We start from the raw sequence: 24,701 nt of genomic DNA on the forward strand, positions 1-24,701 counted from the left end.
CATTATCTCATTAGTCATCTCTCCCCCCCCCCCAATCCCTCTTTTTTGCTGAGCTAAAAAAGTTTCAGCTTCCTTGCTCATCCAGAAGATGGTCAGCGTCAGGATAAAGACTGGGGCAGATTTTGCCACTCGGCAAAATGGGTGGGAGGGCACCCCCAAATGCAGTGGGGCTGGCTTACCAAAATGTGGACAGAGTGAAGTAATAAGGCACAGGACCATCGAGAGGGGAATCAGTCTAAAATTACCTAACTGCACCAATAAAGGTACTCCCATCGCCTCAATCACGTTGCTGTAGCTGCTCCAACGTAATGATATCATTTTGGACCTGGGGAGACCAGAACTGCACAGACTGTTCTCAGTGTGGCCACATGATAGCTTTACGTAACAACAGCCTGATGAGGTCTGCTGTGCGATTTGTTTAAGTCCCTTTCGCTAAGAATTGCCCTTTTTCCACAGATCACAGCACACTGAGCTGAATTTTCCACTGTGACATTCACAGACACACACCCCAAGATTGCAGCCAGTTTGGATTAACACCTGTGAAGTTTTTTACTATTTTTTACACTTTTGTCCCAACGGGAATCCCTCCTCACTTGTTTACAACTGAACCTCTTCTGCTATTTTGCTGGTGGTTTGTCCAATTTGGAGAGATCTCTGAGGGAGATTTTCTTCACAGTCTGCTTTGGGGATTTCAGGATCCAGAATACTTACTTGCGTGTTGTTCTTAAAATCTGGCTACCTCTTTGCTCATCCTGGAGTCCAAATAGTTTGTGACCAAGTTAAATAGCACCAGGCCCTTTCGAAATCCCAGACTGATGCTACAATCTACTTCTCCATATTTAAAGTTTTTAAGGCTAAAAAGCCAATGTGTTGTAGTGGTCAGAGTCTCAGTACCAGCACTGGGTAGATCTGGGTTCAAATACCCATTTGGTTGAGCCAGCCTCTCTCTCAAACTAACCTACCTCACAGGGTTGTCGTGAGGATAAAAAGAAAGTGAGGGAGGAAAACCACATATGCTGCCTTTGGTTGCTTGAAGGAAAGGCAGGATATCAATGTCATTAATAATAACAAAAACAGATGCCTTACTGGAGATCTGTGATCAGAATTCCTGACCTTTACCCCCCCCCCCAGAAAGCAGCCACAGGAAATCCAATTTTGACAAAGGCAGTGGGAGAATGAGGAACATAGTTTGTTCAACATAACGTGTAGCAAGTTACCTTATACTGTGTCTGATCAGTGGGCCACCTATGTACTGTCAACACTGACTGACAGCAACAACTTGCCAAGGTTTCAGACAGTGTGTGATTTCAATTGCAACTTTGCAGTTTCATTTTCTAAAAATGATAATCACAGCAGCTGAGAGCTGATAATTATCAAGGCTGCAGCCAGCTTTCCCTTCCCTAATTCCCTGAAATCCTTCTTCTCCAGGTGCTGTTTGCATCGGAAATAAATTCCTCATTGCCACCTTTGCACGATGACATCCTCTGCCTTGCTCTGTATCAGCCTTTTTCAACCTTGGGAGCCTAGATATTGTTGAACTACAACTCCCATCATCCCTAGCTAGCAGGACCAGTGCTCAAGGATTATGGGAGTTTGGAGCCCAGCAGCATCTGGAGGGCCACATGTTCCCTGCTCTGAATCTGCCAAGTGGTAGGGCCGGCCCTGTACCCAGACTAGCTCTGATACTGGAAGCCAGCCAGGCTGGGCAAAACACTTCAAAGGATCAGAGTGCAGTGAGATGAGATGAGGGAGGAGTGACTTCAGTGTTACCCCCCAACATGCTTTGTGTTTGGTTTATATGTTAACCCCACTTACAGTTCATAGCCAAACCCAGAGCAGGCACCTGACGTGGACCCCAAAATGGCACTCCCTTCCCCACCAGCAAAAGGCAGGGGTCAGTGAAGATTACAACAGGAACAAGCTGAGAAGATAGATTGACAACAGAATGAGCTGCCTTGGTGGGCCCTGCTGCTTGAGGGTCACCTTGCCTCATGGGTAGGCCGGCCCTGACCAAACCACTGGCACTTGCATAGCAACTACACATGAGCCTTCAGGTTGCTTCGAGAGGGCCTGTTTATTGAACATTCAACCCAATTTGTTTACACAAAGTTTGTGGGTCAGTTAGGTGACGCTGCATCAAGCGAGTGTTATCCTAGACTTTGCAGGGCACTTTATCATCACTTTCCTTATCACAAAAGAGTCTGAATTGGGTTTTGTGGGTTGGGTTGTTCCACAAGAGCGCCAAATCAACTTTAACTGAATGTTGGAAGATTCCAGAAAAATAAGAGAAAGTACTTGTTCACACAGCCCAAACTGACAGGAGGCAGTGAAGGCCACCGACTTGGATGGCTTTAAAAGAGGTTGGGACAAATTCAGGGAGAACTTTGTCAATGGCTACTAACCACAATGGCTATGATCTGCCTCCACAATCAAAGGCAGAGATACTGAAAATTTCAGGAAGTGGTAGGGCTCTTGTGCTCAAATCTTGCTTGTGGGCTTCCCACAGGCATCTGGTCGGCCACTGTGAGATGCTGGACTAGATGAGCCACTGGCCTCATCCAGAAGGCTCTTCTTACGTTCTTAACTGAGCAACTTGGATTTGCTGGCATGTGATCAAATCCCACCTGTTAATCATAGAATTGTAGAACTGGAAGGGGCCACAAGAGTTATTTAGTCCAACCCCCTATAATGTAGGAGGAGTCTTTTGTCCAACGTGGGGCTTGAACCCATGACCCTCAGATTAATAGTCTCATGCTTTACTGACTGAGCTATCAGAGATGATAGGCCTCATTTTTCTGTGATCATTTTTTAGAAATAATAAATCTTGGTTTTTGACACCCACAAAGGAAATGATGGTTGTTTTCCTCCTGTGCCCCCAGATGACCCCCAAAGGATTGCAGTAGGAGTGGGGGCTTGCAAAGACACCCTGTTTTGTGTGTGTGTTCTGGAAAACAATACAAAGGAAGACACAGGTGCTGAGCCATTCAGCCTGATGTGATGAAGCTGAGGTCATTGCAAACTTTGCCCACCCCCCTTTCAGATCCTGGGAGATTTCTACTTCTTCCCCCCAACTCCCCACTTTATTTACACGCTCCTTTCCAGCACAGAATTCTTTGTTTTCATTTAAAAAGCCATAAATTCAAGAGAGTGCTGACTGGAACGAGGAGGCTGGAGTGCCTGGGCGGAGGACTGACGCCAATCACATCGGGGAATAAACAAGACAAACTCCCACAGTCCTCTTCGCCCTCCCGGCCTCACTCCCGTTTACACTTTGCCCATTCAAAGGATTAATCAATCCACTTAACATCACCTCATGGAGACCAGCTGCATCTTCTAAGCGAACCGGCCTGGACAGGAAGCCTTGTAGGATGCGGAATGAAATTATTTAATGAACTCACTTGCTGTTATTCATCACCAAACAATCCCCTTGCGCACACTGCAAAATTCGGAGAACTGTGACTTCCCTCCCCACGTTTCTCTCTAAGAGGAATTCTGGCTTCTTGCTACCCCTCCCCAAATTTACCACTTCCACCTCCTCCCTCAAGTCCTTTCCCCTACATCTAACGTAAGTACAGTGGTACCTCGGGTTAAGAACTTAATTCGTTCTGGAGGTCCGTTCTTAACCTGAAAGTGTTCTTAACCTGAGGTACCACTTTAGCTAATGGGGCCTCCTGCTGCCGCTGTGCAATTTCTGTCCTCATCCTGAAGCAAAGTTCTTAACCTGAGGTACTATTTCTGGGTTAGCGGAGTCTGTAACCTGAGGCATCTGTAACCTGAAGCATCTGTAACCCGAGGTACCACTGTATCTAATTATCCACCAGAGGCAAGTCACGGTCCCTCTTTCATCTCCATTTTGGCCTCGGGGAGAATACCTTATTCAAATGTTGTTATTGTGAGTTGGAATTATAGAGATGGAATTGTAGAGCTGGAAGGGACTTTGCTCAGTGCCGGCTCAGCAATGCAGGATGCAGCTTATTGGTTTTATGTTATATTATCTACTTCTTGATTTTGTGTTATGTTATCTGCTTCAAATGCTTTTACATACTAATAAAAGCAAGATAGGCACAGTGTCTTCGTGTGTGTGACGGTACTCACTGCTACGGAGTACCAACACCTTTTTTTTGCTGCCGATTGCCACCATTTTGTGCTGGCATCCACATCACTTTTGTCCTGAGTAGCTCAGCTGGTCAGAGCATGATGCTGATAACCTTAAAGTCCCACCTTGGGACTGGTTGGGAGAAAAGCAATGACAAACCTAGACAGCATTTTAAAAAGCAGAGACATCACCTTGCCGACAAAGGTCCGTATAGTTAAAGCCATGGGTTTCCCAGTAGTGATGTATGGAAGTGAGAGCTGGACCATAAAGAAGGCTGATTGCCGAAGAATTGATGCTTTTGAATTATGGTGCTAGAGGAGACTTGTGAGAGTCCCATGGACTGCAAGAAGATCAAACCTCTCCATTCTGAAGGAAATCAGCCCTGAGTGCTCACTGGAAGGACAGATCGTGAAGCTGAGGCTCCAATACTTTGGCCACCTCACGAGAAGAGAAGACTCCCTGGAAAAGACCCTGATGTTGGGAAAGATTGAGGGCACAAGGAGAAGGGGACGACAGAGGACGAGATGGTTGGACAGTGTTCTCGAAGCTACCATCATGAATTTGACCAAACTGATGGAGGCAATGGAAGACAGGAATGCCTGGCGTGCTCTGGTCCAGGGGGTCACAAAGAGTCAGACACGACTAAACCACTAAACAACATTGGGACTGGTAGGTCAGAAGGCAAGGAGACTGACAGTAGGTGGCGCCATAGCCAATGAGAGGCAGAACCAACTAATTCTAGTTTTGTCCCCTTCCTCAGGTATTCCATAAGACTTTAGCCAGTCCTCTGCCATTATAGTTTTCCTGCAGTTTTCCTCTCAGTTTCCTCCATCCCTGCTTTGCTCTGACTTCTGCCATTGTTTTAAGCCACCACTACCCCCCTCAGCGTCTCCCCTTTCTCACTCCCATGCCCAGCCACTGCTGATTTCATGCAAATCCAGGGTTTTGATGCAGCACTACAAATCCTCCAGTGGGGGCTACATGGTGAGATTCTTAATTTTTAAAAAATATCCTTTATAGAGAGAAAAATAATAAAAAGCGCAAGCTAAAGGGGTTGTATTCAATTAGGCCCTACTCAAAAGTAGACTCGTTGAAATGGATGTGCCTAAGTTAGTCATATCTATTAACTTCAATGGGTCTACTCTAAGTAAGACTAGCATTGGAGACAACATAGCATACCTAGCTTTTTCAACCATTTCTCATAAAACTTGGGTTTTCATCCTCTTGATCACCCACTTTTGGACAACCTCCAGTTTCTTCATTCCTACATCTTCACACGCATATGTATTTTTGCATCTTTGGATGTCATATTTGATGGTGTTCGACTAAATTTTAGTCAGTGTAGACCCATTGAATCTAAAGAACACAACAAAATTATATCAATCAAATCAAAAGTTAAGAATGGAGTGGAAATATTTCGGAGATTATATGTCAAAATAGTGTTCTGAAAATGACATGTTAATAGGCTTAGAATAAAAAATGTAAGCAATAACAAAACAAATAAAGAAAGAAAAAAAGAAAAATCAGAATTTAACAAAAATAATTTATTATAGAATGCAAGGGGGGAAGGTAGAAAGAAATATACAGAAGTCGAATTGCTGTGGAGGGAAGTAGAGGGTGGGTGATGGGTTTTATAATTAAGTGTATAATTATGCAACTGTTGTAATTTAGATATTATATTTTATGTGAGGGAATCATTGGGAATTTTGGTTATTGTGTATATATGTTAAGTTTCAATAAAGATCTTTGAAAACTAAAAAAAACAAAGTTAGTGCCATTAATTCAAATGGGTCTACTCTGAAGTAAACCTTAGTTTAACACCAACTGTTGTTTTCACCATCCTCGGTTTCAGGCAGGAGACATTCCTGGTTCTCCCTGGACCTGGGACCTCCTTCAGTTCTTCTCAAATCATTCCTCCAACATCTCCTTAAGAGAGACGGGGGGGGGAGTTCTCTCGTTTGTCTGCTTTCTTTGGACAGCATGGTCTTTCTTGCAAAGCATCACTCTAGGAGTCAAGGGGTGAGAGGAGAGAGAGAGAGAGAGAGAGAGAGAGAGAGAGAGAGAGAGAGAGAGAGTCAGTCCCCGGCATTCAGCCCTCAGTGCGTCTGTCTCCTTCTCCGGCCATCTCCATCCCCTGTCCGTCCTGGGCCTCACATCTGGATCCCATCGTCTCCTGCACAGCTGCAGAGATTCATGGCCCACATCTGCTTCCAATCCCAACACAGAGCATGACTTCACCCGTGGCGGTGCTGGAGGTGGCTCCTCAGGCTTGCTGAGTCACTGCCGACAACCATCCCACCTGAAGCCCCGTCGCTGCGCAGCCCTCACACCAAGTGTGTCTAGATGCGGGTTCGAGACTAAGAGGCCTCGGGGCCATCTGGGTCCGCTCTGCTTCCAACTACCCAGGCTGCAGACACCTGAAGCCCATTTAAAAGCACTTAAAGCAATGCCCCACAGAGAATCCTGGGAACTGCAGTTTGTTAAGGGTGCTGGGAATATCCGGTTTGTTTTTGTTTGTTTTTGCAATGTACATAATATCTCTTGTTGTTATTCTGTTTTGTTTTCTATTTTTTTTTTAAAGATATTTATTATAGTTTTAAGAAACAGAACATAAAACAAAACAAAAAATCATGACCCAAAAAAAGCATACAGAGAAAAATTACAAAAAATACAACAATAAAAAACTCAAACACAAAACAACACGAAAAGAAAAATGATTAAAAACCAAATCAATTTTTCACATTTTTCAAACTTCTCATTAGCTTGTTTCTTTGACCTCCTCACACCTCCCTTTTTTGTATTCCCATTTCACATCATTAGTTCGGCAAATCCTTACCCCTTTTTCTTTATAATATTTGACTCAATTTTCAACAAATTTACATCTTTATACCTTAACCAATTATCAAACCATTTTTACATACTCTTACTGGTCTTATTGCTAAGTCCACTTAAATCCAATCCAACATCATTTTAACATTCTTTAATTTTGCAATATTTCTGTAAGTAGTCTTTAAATTTCTTCCAATCTTCTTCCACCAACTCTTCTCCCTGGTCACGGATTCTGCCAGTCATTTCCGCCAATTCCATATAGTCCATCACTTTCATCTGCCATTCTTCCAGAGTGGGTAAATCTTGTGTCTTCCAATACTTTGCCACGAGTATCCTTGCTGCTGTTGTAGCGTACATAAAGAAAGTTCTACCCTTCTTTGGCACCTGTTGGCCGACTTCTTCTTCTTATCTTACTATGTGCGCTTGTTATTTTGTACTTTTTTTTTTAAGGTCTGGTAATCTTAGCTCGGCAGGCAGTAAACCATAGTTTCCAGGATTTCAAGTCCATCCAAAGGCAACTATGGGGTTGCGGCGCTCATCTCACTTTCAGGCTGAGGGAGCCGGTGTTTGTCCGCAGACAGCTTTCTGGGTCATGTAGCCAGCACGACTAAACCACTTCTGGCACAACAGAACACCGTGACAGAAACCAGAGCACACGGAAACGCCATTTACCTTCCTGCTGCAGAATGTTAGCTATTTATCTACTTGCACTGGTGTGCTTTCGAACTGCTGGGTTGGCAGAAGCTGTGGGAACATGTGAGGCAAGTCAGTGCCTTTTTAAACATGTTTAGCTTTTTTGAGAAACCATTTCCTAGCCCGGTTGATTTATTTCTGCCCTTTAGCTAAAAGGATTATCAGAGTCACATTTTGCTAACCCATTGCTAGGGCCCACAAAGCCATAAAGTTCCTCTAAGAAATGTCCTGTTTCATGGAAGCTGCTCAAAATGGCAAAATTAAAATCATGCTGAAACCTTGCTGTAAGGAGAACAGCGCCTTCTCTGTGGTGATCTGCCAAAAGACATCGTGGATTCCCTCCCACAGATGGATAAAGGCCCATCTAGACCAAAATCCACACCCTCCAACATTTCTTCAATGAAAAGAGGGACGTCCTAAGGAAAAGTGGGACATTCCAGGATCAATTCAGAAACCGGAATGACTTCTGTAAATCCAGGACTGTCCCTGGAAAATCCCGTTTACACAGTGGTGTCCTGTAAGCAGGACCTGAACTCAACAGCAAGGTTAACTTTTAGGGTGCAGCCAGGGCTGAGGGTGGCCTTTCCTGAATCCAGGCCTGGTGTGACTTACACCCACCGGAGTGGTAAAGAAGAACCGGGAGCTTAGGAAGTAGCACAAGCAAAACCCTTGGCTCTTCTGAGCAATCAAGGTGCCCAGGAATTTATAGCAGCCTTGGCCAATCCAGAGGCCTCCAGTTGCCTGCCAATCAAAGGAACTGAGTCTCAGCCAATCCGAAGTGAAGGTCTTCAGCTGCCTGCTTATCTGAGGAGCTGAGTCTCAGCCATTCCGGAGGCCTGAAAGAGCCTGAACATTCAAAGAAGTTGATGTTCACGTCCAACTTTCATCCTTTGCCAAGTTCTGAGGTCTGACCGCAGATTCGCCGGCCTTTGCAATTCTGACGTGCCAAGTCCCTGGTTCTAGACTAGCTTCGCATCTCCTGATGAATATATTTGGTCTGTGCCGATGGTGGCAGCTGCCTGATTTAGACAGGAACTCTATTCTTGTAACTTGAAGCCATTGGTTAGAATCATAGAATAGAATCATAGAGTTGGAATAGACCACAAGGGCCATCGAGTCCAACCCCCTGCCAAGCAGGAAACACCATCAGAGCACTCCTGACATATGGTTGTCAAGCCTCTGCTTAAAGACCTCCAAAGAAGGAGACTCCACCACACTCCTTGGCAGCAAATTCCACTGTTGAACAGCTCTTACTGTCAGGAAGTTCTTCCTAATGTTTAGGTGGAATCTTCTTTCTTGTAGTTTGGAACCATTGCTCCGTGTCCGCTTCTGTGGAGCAGCAGAAAACAACCTTTCTCCCGCCTCTATATGACATCCTTTTATATATTTGAACATGGCTATCATATCATCCCTTAACCTCCTCTTCTCCAGGCTAAACATGCCCAGCTCCCTTAGCCGTTCCTCATAAGGCATCGTTTCCAGGCCTTTGACCATTTTGGTTGCCCTCCTCTGGACACGTTCCAGTTTGTCAGTGTCCTTCTTGAACTGTGGTGCCCAGAGCTGGACACAGTACTCCAGGTGAGGTCTGACCAGAGCAGAATACAGTGGCACTATTACTTCCCTTGATCTAGATGCTATACTCCTATTGATGCAGCCCAGAATTGCATTGGCTTTTTTAGCTGCCGCGTCACACTGTTGGCTCATGTCAAGTTTGTGGTCAACCAAGACTCCTAGATCCTTTTCACATGTACTGCTCTCAAGCCAGGTGTCACCCATCTTGTGTCACCCTATAGAGCAGAAGAAAGCAAGCTTGCTCTAACTTCCATGTAACGCTCTGTCTCGGGAGACAATGGAGGAGTGTGCCTTTGGGAGTGAGGTCAAGCTGTTGGAAGGTTGCAGCACCTGCTGTGGCCGTAGAGACTGATGCAGGAGAGACATGTTTTGTTGCAGCTGGGGCAGGTGAAGGTGTCCAGTTGTGTTGCTGCAGATGCACCAGGGTGTTTCTTCTCTCTGCGCTCCTCCCAACGGTCATTCCTCCTCCGGTCACTGCTATGGATGCACAACCTGACTGCCTGTCTCCTGGTACTGTGATTGTCTGCAAGGGATTCCTACACAGCAAGGTTGATTTTGCCAGCCTTCATGCTAAAGATCATATTTCCTGTCAGTCTCCTCTATTCCAAGCTAATGTACCCAGGTCCCTCAACCATTCCATGTAAGGTCCCCCCTTCTCTGCACATGTTCCAGCTTGGGTTTTTTTATATGGGGTACTCAAAGGTACGCAGTACCAGCACCTTGTTTTGTTTTGGTTTTGTTAAAAAGTGTAACACTTACTGTAACAACTTCATGGTGAGTTAAGAGCAGTGGACTCGCGTCCCTTTCTTGGTACCATGTCTAATTTTGTGAAGCAAGGCCTCAGGTAGTTCATGGTTCAGCTTCTTCTCAGCTAGTGTGGTGTAGTGGTTAAGAGTGGTGGACTTGTAACCTGGTGAACCGGGTTTGCTTCCCCGCTCCTCCACTTGCAGCTGGGTGACCTTGGGCTAGTCACACTTCTCTGAAGTCTCTCAGCCCCACTCACCTTACAGAGTGTTTGTTGTGGGGGAGGAAGGGAAAGGAGATTGTTAGCCACTTTGAGACTCCCTAGGGTAGTGACAAAGCGGGATATCAAATCCAAACTCTTCTTCTTCTATTTTTCTATAGAGAGAAAAGCTCTGTCAATATCCTTCTTAAATTGTGGCACCCAGAACTGGACACAGTATTGTAGGTGTGGTCTGACCAAGGCAGAACAGATTGGGACTATGACTTCCTCTGAACTGGACACTAGACTTCTGTTGATGCAATCTAGAATAGTATTAGCTTTCTTTGCTGTTGCATTGGTGTTATGTACTGAGTTGAATAGGATCCAAAATGCAGCAGTCTGACTGGTCCTAGAACAATGCAGCAGTATGATTGGTCCGCAGGAGCCACCCAATCCAGCTCCAGGTAGAAGTGAATCCGCAACCTGATTGGCCTACAGGAGAATCCCGGAATTAGCCAATCACGTGCGGCCAAATGTGTAAATAATGTATATAGAGCAGATATTTTGGGGAAACTTTCATTCCTCACTACTATGAGCTGAATAAAGACCATGAAATCCACACTCAACTCCGAGTATATTTCAATCACAGTTTAGAACAGACATTGCCAACATGATGTCCTCTAGATGCTTTGAACTACAGTTTCCTTGGCTGTTTTCCCACGTCAGGAAGGCTGGAGAGTTGGTGAGAGTAGTTAAGAACATAAAAAATCCTCATTGTAGTTCTCACATCCTGTTTTCACATTGGCCAACCAGTTGCCTCTTCTTCAAAGTCCACAAGCAGGTACCCCACCTGCAATTCCCATCTACTGGTATTCAGAGTGAGGGAGAACATAGCCAGCAAGGCAAGTAGCACCTGATGGGCTTAACAAGCCCTATATGTAATATCCCTTGTGTTTTTGTCTTTGTGTCTGTGGGTGTCATTTGGGCATAACGTCTCACAGCCGAAATCTCAAAGGGCGGAGACGAGATCCCCTTAGCAGACGAATCCAGAACTGCTCTCTGTTTTCCGTAAACAAGCTTGTTATCTCCCTTTCCACATAATTGATGTGGGCTGCGCAAGCTAAAATCTGACACTAATGAATACAAACTGACCTGACTGTTTTTGGAAGGCGTATTGAATTCTGGAACCAAGAAGGCACGCAAATGAAGCTGGAACGAATCGGCGCTTTACCTCTTCAAGGACCTCAAGGGCAGCGAGACTCTTGCATGGGCTGCGCCAGCGTAGTTTTATAGCTCTGAGAGTTTGGGGCTGGAAAAAATAGTGGTGCTGAAGAAGAAGAAGAAGAAGAAGAAGAAGAAGAAGAAGAAGAAGAAGAAGAAGAAGAAGAAGAAGAAGAAGTTAAAAGTGGGTTTCTAGTCCATATGAGTAGACACATGAAATATCTCCATTCAGAGTGGAGGTCAGTTTTGCCTTATGACTACAGTTCTGTGCTGAGGAGAAATGCTTCAAGTGCAGGATTTCTGTGTACACAAACTGGCAAGTTTTCCAGGATCCCTGGCCGAAAGGTATTTCACAGCTCTGATAATGGAGTTTCCCAGCCCCCACCCCCTGGGAGCATGCTGTTGCACTAAAGTCCTTCTTGATGGCTTCCAAGAGAAATCTGTCTAGCCGCTGTGGAAATTAGATATCTAAACCAGATAAGAACAGAAGACTCTCCTATGAGGAAAATTTGCAGCATTCAGGACTTTGGGGCTTAGAGGGAAAAAGCAAGTAAGAAGCAAAAAGGTGTTGTTTAGTCATTTAGTCGTGTCCGACTCTTCGTGACCCCATGGACCAGAGCACGCCAGGCACGTCTGTCTTCCACTGCCTCCCGCAGTTTGGTCAAACTCATGCTGGTAGCTTCGAGAACACCATCCAACCATCTCGTCTTCTGTTGTCCCCTTCTCCTTGTGCCCTCCATCTTTCCCAGCATCAGGGTCTTTTCCAAGGAGTCTTCTCTTCTCAGGAAGCAAAAAGGTAGAAGTTTATAAATAATAATAATACAGTGGTACCTCTGGATGCCAACGGGATCTGTTCCGGAGTCCCGTTCGCATCCTGAAGCAAACCCAACCCGCGTCTGCGTGTGTGCAGGTCGCAATTCATCACTTCCGCGCATGCGCGTGGCGTCATTTTGAGCGTCTGCACATGCGCGAGCGGCGAAACCCGGAAGTAACGCGCAACCCAAAAATGCTCAACCCGAAGCATATTTAACCCGAGGTATGACTGTATAATAATAATTTATTATTTATACCCCGCCCATCTGGTTGAGTTTCCCCAGCCACTCTTGGCGGCTCCCAATTGAGTGTTAAAAACAATACAGCATTCTGCACGGCATGAAGAAAGTGGATAGAGAAAGATTTTTTTCTCCTTCTCTCATAACTCCAGAAGTTGTGGACGTCCGGAGAAGCTGCATGCTGGGAGATTTAGGACAGATCAAAGGAAGTGCTTCTTTACACAGTGCCTGACCAAACTTTGGAATTTGTTCCCACAAGAGGGAGTGATGGTCACCAGACTAGACTGCTTTTTAAAAGGATTAGACAGATTCGTGGAGGAGGGGGCTATCGATGGCTACCAACCGTGATGGCTCTGCGCAACCTCCACACCAATGCTTCGGAAGTGCAGTTGATGGAAGCTGCCAGAAGGGGGAGTGATATTGTGCTCAGGTCCGGTTTGCAATCTTCCCATAGGCCTCTGGTTGGCCACAGTGAGAGGATGCTGGGACTAGATAGGCCTTTGGTCTGACCCAGCAAGACTGTTCTTAGGTCTTTTATGGTGATGACTGTAGTTGAGAGATATATAAATGAATAAAACAAAACTAGGGGGCCATGCTTGCTAACCACGCCTACTTGCCAACACCATTGCCAACCCCGCTTTCCCCAAACTTGGCCAAGTCCTGACTGGTTCCCAATCTGTTTACACCTCACCCTGTTAGAATTCCTGCTCAATGATTGCAGTCATAGGATTGCTGTCTTTCACATGACGGTGTATGTTTTGACTCCACAGAGTGGGAAGTGGCAGAGACGGGATGCTTGTGTTACTGTGTTCTGTGAAGTGGGACTATTGTCCTTTGTCCTTTTTCTTTTTGCTGTCTGAAGCTAGAGAGAGAGGGAGCCATGTTGCAGCGCTCCGTGTGTGTTTATATGTAAATAAAGTAGATTAGCCAAAATGCTGAGTTGCTGAGGTCTGTTACGCAAGCTGCGAAGACTCTGCGGATCCCCAAGTGTGCCCGTGTCTGTTGGCATCGGTCGCTGTGATGTTCGGGCAGAAGAAAGAAGAGAAGAAGAAGAGTTTAGATTTGATGTCCCGCTTTATCACTACTCGAAGGAGTCTCAAAGCAGCTAACATTCTCCTTTCCCTTCCTCCCCCACAACAAACACTCTGTGAGGTGAGTGGGGCTGAGAGACTTCAAAGAAGTGTGAGTGGCCCAAGGTCACCCAGCAGCTGCATGTGGAGGAGCGGAGATGCGAACCCGGTTCACCAGATTACGAGTCCACTGCTCTTAACCACTACACCACACTGGCTTTTGAAAGCTTTTGAAGCTCCCGAACGATTGACCAGGAGGGAGAGAACATGCCAGTCGGGCATGTGTCTCTACCAGGGTCCTTTTCAAGTGTAGGACGAGCTCCTGACACACACACCCCTCACAGCTCACCCAAACCTCCCCACCCTCTCCCTTCAGAGTTTGTCCTACAGCCTCCCATCGCAGCTCGCTTCAAGCCTCATCCCCTTTTTGAAGGAAGGGGGAGGCAAATCATTCCCTGAAGGGCCTTCCTCCCACCTCCACTGAACCTCACTGCAGTTGCATTTAACAGAGTAGGAAGGCGCTACAGAGCAAGGTTCACCTATTGGTGGCTGTGCAAACTGCAGCATGACAACAGCCTTACTTTTGTATGCATATAGGAAGATATGAAACAAACTTCTCCCTCATCCCTACATATAGCCATCAAGAGGGACATTTCCCCCCCCCCCATTTTCTTTAGCCTGCTAGGCTGTGCCAGGCCAGTCACAGCTTCAACACGCCTGGGATTTCGTCTTCATCTCTGGTCAGGAACTGGCTAAGAATTTCCGCCACAGTTACGATTTCATATGAATCAGAGCAGAATCATATCCTTTGAGTGGGTTTCATTCAAGATCGCTACTCATTCAAGTCTGTCACTCACTGTCGGTAAATCAGGCTAAGGAAGCAGCTTCCTGCTGCCATCTTCTGATCAAGCTCAGTATTGCACCCAGTAAGGACTCCTCACTGAACGCAAGATCATCATAATAAAATAATAAATTTTTATTTATACCCCGTCCTTCCTGGTTTAGGAAACCGGGCTCAGGGCGGCTAACAACAAATTTAAAACACTGCTGGATCAGGCAAGGAACTGTCTAAAAGAGCATCCTGTTCTCACAGTGACGAAGCAGGTGGACAAAGGAAACCCAACAGCTGGCATTATTTATATTTATATATAGTAACACTGATTCTAGTCTTTGGGCAATCACAATGATGGATATGATGAAGCTAGTAGCCATTGATGGCTTAAGGGAAGCCCTCTGGAGGAGGAGCAAATCTCAGGGAGACTCTCAATCTGTGTTCTGCGACTGCTAAAGTGTGCAGTTAAGTGTGTAATTCACTTAAATAGGAATCGTGACTTTTGATTTTTTTTTTAAGCTGGTTTCTAACCCTCATGTGCTCAAAGCACATCAGCTACACTAGCCAAGGTTGTGTAAGTCAGAGCTGGGGGGGGGGGTGGATAGTTCTGGGAGGAGGACTGAGAAAGATATCAAATACTTGGCAGAAACAGTGCTTTAAAATCAAGCAAATATGCGCAGGCCTGCAGAATCTGGAAAAAAAATAAAAGGTTGATATGACAACAGCTCAAGTACAGGATGCCTCGGTTTTTATTTTATTTTCAAAACACACACAAAAAGTATACACAATCCCGGCCTTCAGCCAGGGTGCTCTCTACGGAGTCCAGCGCTGCGGGAGGATACAAATCTCCCATCTCACCTTGGGGGAAGCAATCTTTCAAGGTCAACTTCTTAGAGCATGGGTAGGCAAACTAAGGCCCAGGGGCCGGATCTGGCCCAATCGCCTTCTAAATCCGGACCACGGACGGTCCGGGAATCAGTTTGTTTTTACATGAGTAGAATGTGTCCTTTTATTTAAAATGCATCTCTGGGTTATTTGTGGGGCATAAGATTCGTTCATTCCCCCCCCCCTTCAAAATATAGTCCGCCCCCCCCAAAGGTCTGAGGGACAGTGGGCCGGCCCCCTGCTGAAAAAGTTTGCTGACGCCTGTCTTAGAGCAAATCCGCACCATGAGCTTAAAGCACACCCAACGCACATTTAAAGCACATGATGTCCCCCTGCCAAAGAATCTCAGGAACTGTAGTTTGTTAGGGTTCCTGGGAATTGCAGCTCCATGAAGGAGAAACAGCCAACTCAGTCCTCCTGCCTTCTTCAAGCTCATTCCAGCTGTGGCCACCCTCTGACAGCTTGTGAGAAATGAAACCCACCATAAGCACCCTGTGACCATGTGGCATTTTCACCTCTGATGGTGTCTCACTGAGTCCATGGTCCCGAATGTGAGCTGGTCTGCATGTTTCCCAAGCTAGGCTATTGCACCTCTCCAACAATCCATCGGGATGCCGAGCAGGAAAGTGGACTCAGGTGCTGCCTGCAAAGTCCTTTGTCCCAAAGGTCTGTGCAGCAGGGTCAGGGATAGCTCAGTCGTTAGAGCCAGAGACTCTTAATCTCGGGGTCAAGGGTTCGAGCCCCACGTTGGGCAAAAGATTCCAGCATTGCTGGGGGTTGGACTAGATGATCCTAGTGGTCCCTTCCAACTCCACAATTCTGTGACACCTGGTGCCTCATCACAGATCAATCTTTGGAAGCAAAACCAGCTCACGGCCTGGGAAGACACAGGTTCTGAAAAGCCAAGAGGGCTCTCTCCACCACCTCGACTGAGTGTGTCAGCCGTGAATGGGAAACTAAACCTCCCAGGATGCTTTGGGGGGAAGCCACGTGCTTTGAATGTGGACTGAACATGACAAAAATGTGCAGAGCGGACCTGCCCTTCAAACCAGGATTTCCACTCGCTTTCCACATGTGTAGCAATGCTTAGGCCATATATCCCTCGTAACAGCAGTAACGTTACAGCGGCAGCATGTGGAAAGTTGAGTGGGCCTCTGCAATGCCACGAAGGAGGTTCCCAAGAACCTCTAACCATTTCCCCTCCCCTCCTTCTAAGGTTTGAGGTACGCACACACAGACACCTCCATGGTTGACTATTTACGAGTGCAATTTCTGGAATGTTGTGGGCGGTATCAATATAGAGCAGGAGCAGGGAGCTTCTTTTAGCTCAAGGGCCATATTGCCTTGCAGGGCACCTGCCAGGGGCCAGGGGTGGGTGAGGCCAGAGGTGAAAGTGAGCAGAGCAACTTGTATGCATGATTCATACAATAGGCTACAGGCAATGGGTCAATGGACACACCACAGCGCCCCCTGCAGGCCGCTCCCTGCTGCCAGTGGAAAGGAGGGCAAATTTAGCTCTAAGCACGGCAATGTTCTCAAGGGATGGATTTTGTCCCAAAGGGACAGATGGCAGTGAGTTACTTACAAAGGAGGAAGGTGGGGTCAGTTCTACAGTGTGGCCTGAACCTGCCCAATTCCCCCTGCGCCCCCAGCCACGGAGAATCAACCTTAACTTTCTCAATCCCATCCTAAGGAAGCCCTGCTGGATCAGAAAAAAAGCCCATCAAGTCCTGAAATTTTCTCTGCAATGAAGCCAACCAGCTGCCTCTGGGTGGCCCCCACGGGTGGGATATGAAGCAAAGGCCACCCCCTGATGGCTCCTCCCACCCACCAGGAAACCAGTCCTACACTACGCCTGAACCCAGAAGCTTCATAAAGCTATGAACACGAATTGCCACTAATGGACCTACCCTTTGTGAACTCGTCTGGCCACTGCTTAATAACAAAAAATGAGTGCTTTTTGTTTCTTGGTCAGGCAGGGGGAACCACGGGGAACCCTTGGACTCTCTATAAATTGCACCCCGTCTTCCCAGGCCACAACCCTCCTGGCCCTGTCTCTCTCCCCTGCCTAGAGTGTTTTCATGGTCCTCAGCCTCCACTATAACGCCCGTTTCCTTGATGGAGGACACAGAAGGATGGAGCACTTTAGAATGTTCAAAGTGACCTGCATTCCGAGAATCCTTACAAACCACTCTCTAAAGTGGGCTGCTGTAGCTTAGGGTAGTTTAATCCGGGCTGTGGATTGTTTAGGCTTCTTTTGCTGCCAGGAAAGAGGTATTTTCCCCCTTCTCCCATCTTTTATTGCTTATTATTATAACTTTTTAACATATTGTCTTGTTTGTAAGCCACCCAGAGAATTTGTTGTTGAGTAGCTGCATTTTTATTTTTATTTTAAAGACGATTTGTGGGTTAAGCAACACTCTCCTCTCAAAAGATCTGAATCACTTTGCTGCCAATCTTAATCCAGGATTCCACTTCCCAAATAAGACCACCTAGATCAGCCTTTCCCAACTTAGGGCTCTCTGGCTGTTTTGGACTACAACTCCCATCAGCCCCTGCCAGCACTGGGAGGATGGGAGTTGTCAAAGCAGCTGGACAGCATCAAGCTGTGGGGGTCGTGGACTGATCTAGCTACTTACCGTTAAGCTAACAAACATGGTAGGAATCAAACAATTTTATCCTATTGCCTTGTGCCAGGCAGATGGTTCGAAGATATACTGCCCCTGCAACTGGAGTTTCTATCTAGCTATTGCATTGCTAAACTGCAGCTAGGGCACATTTCGCTAAAAGGAGGCCCATTTGTGTTCATGGGGAAGCAGCCTATGACCAGCTTCTTTGCTCCTCTGTTCTGCACTAGCCATCACACCGCTTCTAAAACTAACCGCCGATATAAGCCTGAAATTTTGCTTCCGTTCCCCCTTACTATCCTATTCTCAGCCTACTTCTATTTTCCAAAAAACCACCAGTACTAATCCTAGACCCTCCTCTATCCTCGCTTCCTGCCTGCACTGCACAGGCCCTCCCGATTCCAAACACCTTAGGGACTAGCACCCTTTCTACGAGTGCTGAGATGGACCTGTGTGACCAGAAAAGGCTAAATCATAAAGGGACAGGGCAGGAGGCACCAGTCACAGAAGTGATACCCGGCCAGAGAGGTTGCTGGGCCCCTGCTCAGCAGCCTCCCAAGAGTTCCCCACGCTGTAGCTCTCAGCAGAGTGGATTCTCTGATGTGTGGTAAGGGAAGAGTGAGTGCTGAAGCTCCTCCCACACTCGTTGCAGATGTAAGGGGTGTATATTGAGTGCGTTCTCATGTGTCTTGTGAGCTTTGAGCTGGAAATGAACCTTTTCCCGCACTCGGTGCATCCGTACGGCCTCTCCCCTGTGTGGACTCTCTGGTGCGTGTTCCGGGTCGACAAGTGGCTGAAGCTTTTCCCACAGACGTTGCACAGGTAGGGCTTCTCGCCCGTGTGGATCCTCTGGTGTTTGCTGAGGTTCGAGCTGTAGCTGAAGCTCTTCCCGCACTCGGGGCAGCTGTAGGGCTTCTCGCCCGTGTGGACCCTAAGGTGTTTGGTGAGGTCCGAGTTCTGCTGGAAGCACTTCCCGCAGTCCGGGCAGCCGTAGCCATAGGGCATCTCTTCCATGTGGATCCTCTGGTGGGTGACCAGGCCTCGGTGCTGGCTGAAGCAGGCCCCACACTCGGAGCACACGTAGGGCATCTCACCGGTGTGGGTTCTCTGGTGGATGAGAAGGTTTGAGCGCTGAGCAAAGCACTTCCCGCACTCGGGGCACTGGTGCGGCTTCTCGCCCGAGTGGATTCTCTGATGCTTGAGAAGGTTCGAGCTCTGGCGGAAGCACTTCCCGCACTGGGGGCAAGGGTAAGGCTTCTCCCCCGTGTGGATTCTCCGGTGGATGGTGAGGCTGGAGCGCTGAGTGAAGTGCTTCCCGCAATCCGGGCACTGGTGGGGACTCTCTGCCGCGTGGACTCGCTGGTGTTTAATGAGGGCCGGGTTTTGGTGGAAACCTTTCCTGCCCTCAGGACTCTGGAAGTGCCTTTCCCCCGGCCGGGCTCTGCTAGGAGTCTTCAGGCCGTTTTCTGTGCTCCGGTTTCCTCTCCTCTCCACGTAGTCACTGCTGGAGCTACCTTTGTCTAAAAGAAAAGGGGGGGGGAGAAGAGACCTCACGTTTCCTAATGGACTTGTGTCTCCCAATACGGAGGCAGAGATCCCAAGAAAACTGGATACTGTATTTTTCGCTCTATAAGACGCACCACACCACAAGACGCACCTAGTTTTTGGAGGAGGAAAACAAGAAAAAAAATATTCTGAATCTCAGAAGCCAGAAGAGCAAGAGGGATCACTGCACAGTGAAAGCAGCAATCCCTCTTGCTGTTCTGGCTTCTGGGATAGCTGTGCAGCCTGCATTCGCTCCATAAGACGCACACACGTTTCCCCTTACTTTTTAGGAGGGAAAAAGTGAGTCTTATAGAGCAAGAAATACGGTAGTTTGTTTACGTACGCGACAACATCAGCTAGAACTTCATATGAACAGAGGTGGAAAGAGCAAGGATTACCAACTAAGGAGGAAAGGCTTATGAAACTGATGGGCTATGCTAAAATGGCGAAATTAAATGCCAAACAAAGAGGGCATAATGACGAAGTGTTTAAGGAGGATTGGAGACCACTGATAGATCACCAATATAAGAAGTCGTGGTCAGGTTTTGAAATATAAAAGCTTTAACGACAGCAGGGTTTAGATAATAAAAAATATCTGTGTTATAAAACAGCTAATAAAAAGGAATAAAAAGGAACAAACACCAGGAAAGGGGGGGTGAGTAAAGAAGAAACTTTGTATGTTTTTTTAAAAAAATGTATATGATGATAAATGCTTTGGAATATTGTTTGAGACTTAATAAAAATGATATATACTTGTGTCTCCCAAGATGCTGAAGAGAAAGTAACCCTTTTCACATGAGCCGATGAGTTTTTCAGATGGCAGAATGAACAGGCCCAGCAATCATGTTCCAACCCCAAATCCCAACTAGACTCCTTTACTATAGTCTAGTTTTCAAAGAAGTGGACCTCTGCCTGAGCGGTATCATTTGGACTGCAAAGGAAGGCTCGTCTCATATACCAGAGATGAGGAACCTATAGCCTTCCAGTTGTTTTATTGCTCCCATAATGCTGACTGTTGACCATGCTTGCTAGGGCTGATGGGAGTTGTAGTTCAGCAATGGGATGGAGCCTTGGCCTTCCTGGGCCCAGCCAAAATCCGTGGCTGTTTCTTGTCAGTCCTTTCATGGAAAGAAAGGGCTTGGGTGGGCAAGCATCCAGGTGGCATCACCACTCTCATAGCTACCGCGAACCGCTCACACTCCCAAGACAGAAGTAGCCAGGCCCTAAGAAACACGCAATAAACTCTGATGCCTAGAAGGCAGCAAATCCTTACCCAGTGCTCTGGCTTCCTCTTGCTTCACCCCTCTGCACAGCCGCTTCAGTCCGGGACCCATGGGAGATGGCTTTGCCTCGGGACGATTCACAGCTGGGGCTTCCAGTGCCTGCAACAGTAGTTAATTTAAACGTACGAACGCGGGAAGAAATTAGTTTGGCTTGCTTCTCAATGCAAACCTACATCATTTGCACTTCCTAACTTAATACACAAACCAGAACACAGATATCGTAAGAACATGGTGATTCAAGACAATGGCCCATTTAGTCCAGCATCCTGTTCCTGCAGGTGATGGGAAGTCTACAAGAAGGACCAGAGAACCAAAGCATTCTCCCTAACTACCAACCCCAGCAGGTGGCATTCAGAGGCACATTGCCCCTGGCAGTGGAGGGAGAACACAGCCGTCCTGGCGAAGTAGCTGGTGGGAGCAAGTTCCATATTTCAACTATGTGATGATAATAAAGGTAAAGGTAAAGGTACCCCTGCCCGTACGGGCCAGTCGTGTCTGACTCTGGGGTTGTGCGCCCATCTCACTTAAGAGGCCGGGGGCCAGCGCTGTCCGGAGACACTTCTGGGTCACGTGGCCAGCGTGACGAAGCTGCTCTGGCGAGCCAGAGCCGCACACGGAAACGCCATTTACCTTCCCGCTAGAAAGCGGTCCCTATTTATCTACTTGCACTTAGGGGTGCTTTCGAACTGCTAGGTGGGCAGGAGCTGGGACCGAACGACGGGAGCTCACCCCGTCGCGGGGATTCGAACTGCTGACCATGCGATCGGCAAGCCCTAGGCGCTGAGGTTTTACCCACAGCGCCACCCGCATCCCTTGTGATGATAATAATAACAATAATAATAATAATAATTTATTTTATTTTATTTATATCCTGCCCTCCCCAGCCGAAGCCAGGCTCAGAGCGGCTAACAGCAATAAAAGTAACACAGTTTACATAAAATCACAACCAGTTAATTGACATGAATTCTAAAATCAATTCATTCTAAAATCAATTCAAGAAACATGAAATCCCTGATATTTGCAGATACTCATGTGACTTTAAATTACATTTGTCTGCATGCAAATAAGTGGTGCAGGTAGGAAACCACACACATATTACGCAAAGCTCAAGGAATTTGGTTTCTGAGAGCCATCTCTGTGCAGTACTTTTGTAAAATGTTGAGCTCTGAGGGGACCACGGACACTCCTGCCGCAAGCTACTTGGAACAAGATTAAGAGAAGTTACCTGTTTTTCCTTCCTCTCGGCCTCTCGCCGCCTCAGCAAGAATGCCTCGGCCAGCGGCACTGCTTGGGCGCAGGTCTCCGGGTCGTGCTCCCTCACCCAGCTCTGGATTTCCTGGGGCAGGAGGGTGAGGAACTGCTCAAGAACCAGGAGGTCCAAGATCTGCTCCTTGGTGTGCTTCTCCGGCTTCAGCCAACTGCGGCACAGCTCACGGAGCTGGCCGCACACCTCCCGGGGACCCTTGGCCTCGTGGTAGCGGAACTGCCGGAAGCGCTGGCGCTGCGTCTCCATGCGGATGGCGTCCACCTTCAAAATGGCCGCCTTGACTTTGCCGTACTCCCCTCGGTCCTGCAGGCTGAGGTTGCTGTAGGCCTCTTTGGCCTCCCGGCTCAGGACAGGCAGCAGGCGGGCCAGCCACTCCCGTCGAGGCAAGTGGCAGGTTCCAGCTAGCCGCTCGAAGGAGGCGAAGAAGGCCTTGTTGTCCCCCCATGGCGCAGCCTCCTCTGTCACTGGTGGGTTGCCCCATCCCAAGTGAGAGGACTGCATGGCCCGGAGGAACTCTTGCCACTGGGCTTCCCAGCATTCAGGCAAACCCTCATCGGGCTCCTGTTTCACTTGCAGCGGGGCAGCCCAGTCAAGGAACTCTCTGATGGTCCCAACCTGGAGGACACGAGGAGATTTCCCCGCTTTTTCTGCTCCCTCGGCTGGTTTGGGGCCTGCTGGGTCACGTTCCTCCATTTTGACACTTGAAGGCGCTGGTGTGGCCTGGCATCTGCCAGCCGGTGCAGACCCTTTCTTGGTTGCCATTTCCTCTCAGAGAAAAGAGTGGAGCTCTGGACTTTTACACACCCTCTCCCCAAGAACTTGTTGGAATCTTCCGTGTTCCTCTTTGCTGCTCTCACAGCCCTGCTCTGCAATTTGGTCAAAAGAAGAGGTCGTTTTCCATAGAAGTGGGGATTTTGTGTTTTTAAACAAGCGGTACGTCACACAACATACTTATGCAGTGAAGCTTCTCTCTGAGGGGGGAAAAAACAAGCACAGACTGTGAGAAACATAACTTACTACCTATTAATGGCCAAATTGAATTCAATGTGATTTACTCCCTGTAAGCAGACGCACGATTGGAACCTAAACTGATGCTGGCTGTTACTGTTTTACTGCTGGTTTTAACTGTATTTTGTTAATGTTATTTATTTATTCATTCATTCATTCATTCATTCATTACCTGCCCTTTACCCTAAGGTCTTGTGGCAGGTTTCGGTATCAAAACACATTATCAGTTTTTAAAACAACAACAACTTAACATCATAAAAATAAATTGTAAATGAAGTTAGCGCTTTTGGGTGATGACAGTTTGGATGCAGGGTTGAAGGAGCGTCTCCACCCTCATCATTCAGCCCTTCTGGCGGTTCCCTCACTGCCAAAAGTGAAGTTACAGGGAACCAGGCAGAGGGCCTTCTCAGTAGTGGCGCCTGCCCTGTGGAACGCTCTCCCATCAGATGTCAAGGAAATAAACAACTTTCTGACTTTTAGAAGACATCTGAAGGCAACCCTGTTTACGGAAGTTTTAATGACTGATGTTTTAATGTATTTTTAATATTTTGTTGGAAGCCACCCAGAGTGGGAAACCCAGCCAGATGGGCAGGGTATAAATAAATTGTTGTTGTTGTTATTATTATTATTATTATTATTATTATTATTATTATTATGTGGGAAGCAACAACGAATTGCTGCCATGTAGCAGCAAACACAGGGTCTGTTAATAAATGGCCTGGGTAAATATAGACATTTTTAGCTGGCACCAAAACCCCACAAAGATTTGTCGCTGTTCAAATCTCTACACTGAGAATGCCATTCCCGTGTCACCACATATTTAGTTTTGGCATTGGGGGTGGCATCCCCAGCATTTCTTAGGAAGCGGGTAAGTTAGTCAGGGAGAAGGCACTTTTGGGGATGGGTGGCCTGTGGCAACCCCAGATGTCGGTGGACTACAAATCCCATCATTCTTGGCCCCTGGCCATACTGACAGGAGTCTGAGCCCAACAACAGGCTCAGACTCTCCGATCTGGGTCCCACGCAGCTGCTTCGAGCTTTGCAGGTTAATATGCAAGTGCCTTGGACCTGGGCTTGTGTGCATGTCCACTTGTCTGATCTGCAGGCTACAAAGGGAGGCGGAAAGCAAACAAGCAACGTATACACACAGAGAGAAAGGGCCCGTTTATTCAGCAGCGCCGGGCCTTGCCCTGCTGCACCCCTTTTGATTCGCAGCAAACCGGCCGGTGATCCGCGCCGATCTCCACGCCGGCTAAGCAGCAGCTCCTGCGGGCTTAATTCCTGCAGGTCAGCGCCGCCATTTAAAGGCAAACGCCTATAGGGAAGGCGATGTGAAGATCTGACAGTTCTGGACACATTGGTCGCTTTCTTCTCTGGAAAGCAGCCCTTTTGCAAACCACTTGCTCCCGGGCTGAACTTGATGGTTGCAAGGAAATAAGATTTCAGATTGCATCCTCCCTCCAAGTCCAGTTTTTTCTGCTCTCTGAAAAGCAGCAAGAAATCCCCCCCCCTTTTGTAATTGTTTACTCACCTTTCCTCCAAATGCACCGACCTCCCCCAACAATACTACTCCTGGGAAATCCCAAAGCCAATTTTTTTCTTTTTCTTTCTCCCCAGGGTAGCTAGAACAGAACAGGAAGGTGCGTCCAGTATTTAAATCCCCCCAAAAAAACTCTCTCCAAGAGTCCTGGGCCTCTCTAGGCAATGGGGGAGTCTCTAGGTTTAACCCTTGGAGCGCCTCGCCCGAGAGACAAGAGACAGAGGAGGAGGAGGAAAAC

At 47.3% G+C, this 24,701-nt stretch overlaps 1 protein-coding gene across 1 annotated transcript; it reads right to left on the reverse strand.

Annotated features, from left to right (window-relative positions):
- Positions 1-16,088: 16,088 nt before the first annotated feature.
- On the reverse strand, positions 16,089-24,693 carry LOC128409017 (zinc finger protein 397-like). Its single transcript, XM_053379175.1, has 4 exons — positions 24,455-24,693; positions 21,874-22,886; positions 20,639-20,747; positions 16,089-19,340 (listed from the first exon to the last, which is right to left on the reverse strand). The coding sequence occupies exons 2-4, from the start codon at positions 22,675-22,677 to the stop codon at positions 18,322-18,324; spliced, it is 1,932 nt and encodes a 643-aa protein (XP_053235150.1). The 5' UTR covers positions 22,678-22,886; positions 24,455-24,693; the 3' UTR covers positions 16,089-18,321.
- Between the last annotated feature and the right edge of the window lie 8 nt (positions 24,694-24,701).

The sequence above is a fragment of the Podarcis raffonei genome, chromosome 2 (genome assembly GCF_027172205.1).
Source record: "Podarcis raffonei isolate rPodRaf1 chromosome 2, rPodRaf1.pri, whole genome shotgun sequence".
In the NCBI taxonomy this organism is placed as follows: Eukaryota; Metazoa; Chordata; class Lepidosauria; order Squamata; family Lacertidae; genus Podarcis; species Podarcis raffonei.

Coding starts and splice junctions, on each gene's coding strand:
- LOC128409017 (XM_053379175.1), bottom strand. CDS start 22,677: ATGGCAACCAAGAAAGGGTCTGCACCGGCTGGCAGATGCCAGGCCACA. Junction 20,748..21,873: donor CCGAGAGGAAGGAAAAACAG/GTAACTTCTCTT, acceptor CTACTGTTGCAG/GCACTGGAAGCCCCAGCTGT. Junction 19,341..20,638: donor AGAGGAAGCCAGAGCACTGG/GTAAGGATTTGC, acceptor CTTTTCTTTTAG/ACAAAGGTAGCTCCAGCAGT.